Source organism: Phoca vitulina, unplaced genomic scaffold (genome assembly GCF_004348235.1).
Source record: "Phoca vitulina isolate PV1807 unplaced genomic scaffold, GSC_HSeal_1.0 scaffold22, whole genome shotgun sequence".
NCBI classification, from domain to species: domain Eukaryota; kingdom Metazoa; phylum Chordata; class Mammalia; order Carnivora; family Phocidae; genus Phoca; species Phoca vitulina.
In genome coordinates, this window is record NW_022589725.1 from 14,661,291 (window position 1) to 14,667,986 (window position 6,696).

General features: G+C 55.7%; 1 protein-coding gene across 1 annotated transcript; it reads right to left on the reverse strand.

Annotated features, from left to right (window-relative positions):
* Positions 1–4,076: 4,076 nt before the first annotated feature.
* Positions 4,077–6,489, reverse strand: LOC116641943 (uncharacterized protein C20orf203). The gene is given in 5 exon segments (XM_032419952.1): positions 4,077–5,630; positions 5,632–5,742; positions 5,744–5,788; positions 5,790–5,842; positions 6,435–6,489. Coding segments are annotated over 5 exon segments (381 nt in total). The 3' UTR covers positions 4,077–5,513.
* Positions 6,490–6,696: the final 207 nt, after the last annotated feature.

Sequence of the window (6,696 nt, forward strand, 5' to 3'; positions counted from 1 at the left end):
TCATTTCTAGCTCACAGTTTCCACCTCACAGAAAAGACAGAAGGTTTTCTAAAGATCACCATCCCTGCGCTTGAGAAGCCCCTTCCAGGTTTTCAAGCACGGTGGCGCTGGCCCGCAGGAGAGCGCCACCCAGCCATATGTTCTCAGTCCTGCTCCCTGGTCCGGGAGGATCGGAGTGTGAAGGCCCCTTGGGGACGCCCAGCAAGGACAGACCCAGCTCCCTTCCACCTGCTACAGCAGCCTCGGCTCTTATAGACCACACGCAACGCCCAGACATTGTCAGGACAGAAGGCGGCATCTTCCAGGAGCCTTCTAGAAAAAGGAGTTGCCAAAAAGAAGCCTCTGGGGGTTGGGCAAGCCCTGCCTCAGGAAGGGAGAGGTGTCTCAGGCTCCAGAGTCTCCTGGCACCTATGCGGGACACCCTGGTGACCACCAGGCCCCACTAGCAGGGACAGCACCACTTGCAAATCATCTCTTCCATCTCTCTGTAAATGTTCCAGCAAGTCTAACATTTGGCAACCAAAGTACATATCCCAGACGGCCGTGTGAACACAGGACAAGCGCCAAAGTTTGTCTCCCTATAGGGTTTGGAAAATGAGATTGCTCAGCGAGTATGTGGAGGAGAGTGACGTTTACTGAGCACCTACCACAGACTGTGCATTGTGTCAGAAGCTCTATCTTTACCATGAGATCTCAGTTCTGATAACAGCCCCATTTTATAGATGGGGAAACTGAGGCTCGCAGTGGTGAGGTAACATACCCAGGGACACAGCAGAGCTGGGAGTCACCCCCAGCCTGGTTTTGCCTCCATGGTCCCAGCACTCCCCACTCCACGGTGCCGTTCTGCTGGGATGTATCCCTGGCTGGCATTGCTCCAAGACCCTGGTCCATGCCTCCATCCCAGAGCCCCCTTCTCATTACTAACCCAGGTTCTCAGGGCCTGGGGTGTGAGGAAGGGAACCGGAGGGGAAACTGATGTAGTCTGGCCCCTAAGGGTCTGGCCCACATAGTGGAATCTGGTTATTTTAGCCCCCACCAATCTGATCATCCCTGGGGGGCAGGCAGGTTGATAAATCAGTTTTCTGAGCCTGCCAAGCTGAAGGCCAGCCACCAGCCTGAGGTGACCCTGTCAGCGTGAAGACCCCCAGGAACCCAGCCTAAGCTGGCACCTGAGCTAAGCCCCCCCCCGCTTTTTTTAAAGATTTTATTTATTTGACAGAGAGAGACAGCGAGAGAGGGAACACAAGCAAGGGGAGTGGGAGAGGGAGAAGCAGGCTTCCCGCTGAGCAGGGAGCCCGATGCGGGGCTTGATCACAGGACCCTGGGATCATGACCTGAGCCGAAGGCAGACGCTTAACGACTGAGCCACCCAGGTGCCCCTGAGCTAAGCCCCTTATCTTTGTGTCACTGTTGCCCACTCCTGGCTGTAGCCTCCTCCCCTGCATCCTGCTCCAGCCCCCCACTCAGCTTGCAGGGTGCTGGCACTCAGCCTGTTGGCGGGGGCATGGGGAGACATCACACGAACCTTTTGGAAACCCCTTTCCCCTCCCCTCTCCTGACTCCCCAGAATTCCTGGGCAGCAGTGTGGCTGTGAGCTGGGAGGTAGGGGAGAGTCTCTCTCTCATGGGCAGGCCCCCAGCTCTGTCTGCACAGCTGCAGGGAAGGAAGGCCCCACCTGAGCTCCCGGCACCCTGAAACAGCCACCCAGCTGTGCCCTTCCTCCTGCCCATCATGGGAAGGGCCACTGGAGAGGGGGAGGAGCAGTGTCCAGAGCTCTCCCACTGCTCGCACTGCTCCCCAAGCCATCTGAGAGGCAGGCCTCCCGCTCTCTGTCCTCTGTGGGGCCAGACTGCAGGGAAGAGTGACTTGCCCAAGGCCACGAGGCCAGGCAGCAAAGGGCATCACTCCTGGGTCTGGCAGACTCCAGAGTTGGGGTCGTTTCTCCCAGTACAGTGCAGTGGTCAGGGGGTGTGGGTTCTGGAGTGAGACCGCTGGACTCAGGTCCTGGCTCCTCAACCTGCTCACCAGGTCACCTGGGGGCTGGTTACATAACCTCTCTGTGCCTCAGTATCCTCATCTGTACAGTGCTGTCAGGGAATCCCTACGTTTGAGCAGCCTTGGGTGAGTGACAACCTGCCAGTGCTTCAGTTTACTCTGACTTAAAACGGAGAGCTTGATACACATCCAGCAAGGGCTGGTATGAAGATTAAAAAAAGACAACCATGTATCTAGAGCTTTCTGCCAGGTGGTGTCATGGGGCCTGCTGATTGTTTGCTGGTGTTATGGTCAAAGTGCTATCATCCAGACCAGCTCTGGAAGGATACACAAGAAACGGTCTCAGAGGGCACCTCTGGGGAGGAAAAGTGGGTGGTGGGGGACCCTAACTTGCTCTTATATGTTGTTTTATACTTTCAGAATTTTGTATTACATACCTGTGATATTACTATTACCAAAGTGGGTTACATAACTGTCATACAAAGGTGCTCCCTGGGGCCCCTGGGTGGCTCAGTTGGTTAAGCAACTGCCTTTGCTCAGGTCATGATCCTGGAGTCCCGGGATCGAGTCCCACATCGGGCTCCCTGTTCAGTGGGGAGTCTGCTTCTCCCTCTGATCCTCCCCCTCTCATGCTCTCTGTCTCCCATTCTCTCTCTCAGATAAATAAAATCTTTAAAAAACAAACAAACAAAAAAAAACAAAAAAACAAAGGTGCTCCCTTGTCATGACACACGGTCTCATGCTGGCCAGAGACCCCATCCGCTAGTCCTGGCTCCCCCACCCCTCCGCCACACCCGGGCCTTGTCCAGGCCCTGTCTTCCAGCCCACTCCATGTCTCCCAGCAAGACCCCAGCGCGACCTTAAGAGCCAGGAGGCATCTCCTTCTGAGCTCAGGCGTGTGACAGGGGGCCAGCCGAGTCTCCATCCCTCACCTGCCCACTGGCTCACTTGTAAGTGAGGTGACCACACTGCCCCACAGGGTAGCTGTAAGGACTAACGTGACGTACTAGAGGAAGGCCTGGCTGGCTGTCAGTGGAGTACGTGACTTGATCTCAAGGTCATGAGTTCAAGCCCCATGTTGGGCATAGAGCTTACCTAAAAAAAAGGAGGTATAGATGCCTGGGTGGCTCAGTCAGTTAAGCATCTGCCTTCGGCTCAGGTCATGGTCCCAGGGTTCCGAGATCAAGTCCCACACTGGGCTCCCTGCGTGGTGGGGAGTCTGCTTCTGCCTCTGCCCTTACCCTCTGCTCGTGCTCTCTCTGGCTCTCTCTCTCAAATAAATAAAAAATCTTTTTTTAGGGCGCCTGGGTGGCTCAGTTGGTTAAGCGACTGCCTTCGGCTCAGGTCATGATCCTGGAGTCCCGGGATCGAGTCCCACATCGGGCTCCCTGCTCGGCGGGGAGTCTGCTTCTCCCTCTGACCCTCTTCCCTCTCGTGCTCTCTATCTCTCATTCTCTCTCTCTCAAATAAATAAATAAAAATCTTTTTAAAAAAATCTTTTTTTAAAAAATGAGGTATTAGAGTCTAGGTACAAATCCCTGCTTCCTGTCCTCTGAAAGGGCAAAATGATGTTGAAGGGAAGCTGCCTCCTCCTCTGAGCTCATCTCCCCCACGAGCCTCTCCCACCCTGCAGGTGGACTGCAAACCTCCCAAGGCAACAGGCCTCCCGGCCTTTGCACTTGCCGGTCCCTTCCCTCATCTCCCTGACGTTGGCTTCTTCCCATCACTCAGTTTCTCCCAAGTGTCACCTCCTCACAGGCCCTCCTAGACCACCCCGTCTAAAGTGGCCCCCCCTGTTTGTTTTCTGCATTGTACTTACCATTACCTGAAATTGAGAATTTTTTTTTTAAGGTTTTATTTATTTATTTGACAGGGAGAGAGAGAAAACACAAGACAGCATGAGCAGGGGGAGCGAGAGAGGGAGAGGGAGAAGCAGGCTCCCCAGCTGAGCAAAGAGCCTGACGCAGGGCTCGATCCTAGGACCCCAGGATTATGACCTCAGCTAAGGCAGATGCTTCACTGACTGAGCCACTCAGGCGCCCCTGAAATTGTGTTTTTTAAATAAACTTTTTTGGGGGGAATTTTAGATTCACAGAAAAATTGCAAAGACAGTACAGAGGGTTCCCGTATACACCTCATCCAGTCTTCTTCATGTCACATCGTCACCTAACCTGACCATGGTACATGTGTCAAAACTAAGAAATTAACCCTGGCACATCACCATTAACTAAACTGCAGACTTTGTTCAGATAAAATTGTACTTTCCTTTATTTATTTACTTGTTTTCAACTGCCTCCCCCACTGGAAGGAAAACTCTGAGAAGCAGAGAGGTTGCCATACTTACTCACCAAGTCCCTCCTACCTGGCAATAAATATTGATCGGTAAAAGGAGGGGAAATATTGGCAAAAGCAGCCAATGATTACTAAGGACTCCCTCCGTCATGCACTGTTCTGAGTGCGCTAAACATTGTAAATCATTTAATCCTCAGGACAGCCCAAGAGGTAGCTACTAATTATGGGGAAACTGAGGCACAGCAGAGTTTGGTGGCAGGCCGAGGCCACACAGATGGTTAGTACCAGAGTGGACGGACTCCAGGGCTTCCCTCCATACCAGAATAAAGGCCAGTCCTTCCGTGTCCTTAGTCCACACCAGAGCCGGGGGGCCAGCACCCTTCTGTGGGCAGGACACTGAGGCCCCAGGGCAGCTGATTTGCCTGAAGCCACAGGACGGACTGGGGTGCAGGGCTGGGATGGAACCCGAGCCTCCTGCCTCCAGCTGGCTGCCCTGAGGCGGTGACTCCCCGGCTCCGCCCGGAAGGGTGTGAGGCACCGCTCCACCGGCCCCACCCTGCTGCTGGGAAGCAGAGGGCAGCCGGTTCGGCTCCAGTCTGTGGGCTCTCTGCTGTGCACCCCCACTTCCCAGAGGGGCGCTGAGATGCCCCACCACCTCCCTTTGCCCATAGCCTTAGCCTGGGCCTCCATGATCTGACCCCTGGGGAGGAGGGGGTGGAGGAGGGGTCCTCTCCATCTTCGAGGAGGCCGCCTTCTGGGGTGGGGGCTAGCTGCGCTCTGGGACGGGGAGGGAAAGGAAGAAATGGTCGTCCCTGTCTGGATGGGGGCGGGGAGAACGGAGCAACAGGGAGGATTATTAGGCTTTTCCCAACACCCTGGGACCAGCTGGAGAGGTGTCGGGCACCTCCCAAAGGGAAAAGCCGTTCTGGAGCCGGTGGGCAGGACCGAGGCCGGCCGCCCCCATGCAGCCTGGGTTCCGCCCAGCGCCAGCCGGGCGCAGACTCCAAGCCCTAATAATGTTTGCTGGATGCTTTGAATACAAGCGGCAGTGCCCAGAATCTCCTTGAGGTTTCAGCCAGGCGTGCCCGCCCCATCCCCCCTTCTGGGGAGCAGAATAAGTGGGGGGGGGGGGCATGTGACAGGGGACACCATGAGGTGGTGGCAGCCTCCGTGAGAAAGGCAGGCTGCTCCACCCAGAGCTGGGGGTAGGGGCGCCTTGTGCGCGGCTAATTAAACAGCGACTGTGCTGAATCGGGGCAAGGTTGCTGCTTGCTAATTAAAGGTGCGGGCGGCTTGCCCGGCAAGGAGGGAAGGCAGGAACAGCTCTGGAACCATGTCAAGAGGCCAGGCCAGCAAGGACAGCACTGGCTCTGGGCATTTCTGCCATCCGCGGGCCCTCCCAGCCGGGCCCCACGGCCCCCTCCCCACTTCCCTATCTCTCCTACCCACCTTGCCGGAGCCTGGGGCCTCGGACTTCCCCCTCCTCACCAACCCAAATTGCTTTCCTGATAAGGGCCTGCGCGTTGGGGAGGAGGAGCCTGCTGGTGCCCAAGGTCTGGGCTGGTGGGTGGGCATCATTTCGAACCTCTGAGGTATACTTCCTTTCACCCTACTCCCAAGAACCCCGAGTTGAGGAAATGAGCTCCATCAAGATGGGAGGTTGGCTGGTGTGAACGAGGCCCCACGTGCCCCAGTGTGTGTGAGAGAGAAAGACAGAGATGGAGAGACAGTGTTCCTTTCTGGTCTCAGCACACAAATCTAGAAAAGAGAAGACAGGAAGCAAGGATGTCTGGTCCTCAGAGGTTCCTATATAGTGACAACGAGGTCACCGACTGCCTGTCCCTGCCCCGCATCTGCTCAGGGCAGGGCGTGGCTCCGTGGCTAAGAGCTCCCAGTCCCAGCCCCACCACTTGCCAACTGTGTGGCCTTGGGCAAGGTAGCTAATGGCTCTGCGCTTTGGGTTCCTCATCTGCAAAGCTGAGGATGGTCGCTGAGGGGACCAAGAGAGATAATCCAGGTGAGGCACTTAGCGCAATGTCTGGTCCACAGAACAGGCCCCGAAAATATCAGCCGTTATTATGTGAAAACTCGGGGGACTCGGGTAGGTGTGGCCCAGTGCCCACCTCTCTTCCAGGTGACCTCCTTACCGACAGCACAGGTGCAGCCCTCTCGGGATAATTCTATCGGACACAGGGAGAGCATGTCACCCTTCCTGCCAGGGCTCTCGTATCCTCTCTGACCCCCATAGCCTTTTTGAGGGAAGTAGAAGAGTCAAGAAGCAAACAAAATGGATGCTCAGAAAGCTAAGTGACCTGCCCGAAGTCATAAAGCTCAGAAAGGGGCAGAGATGGCCCTGGTCCCTTGAGTGGGAGAAGATGGGCTCACGGTTCCCATGGTAACATCTGTTGA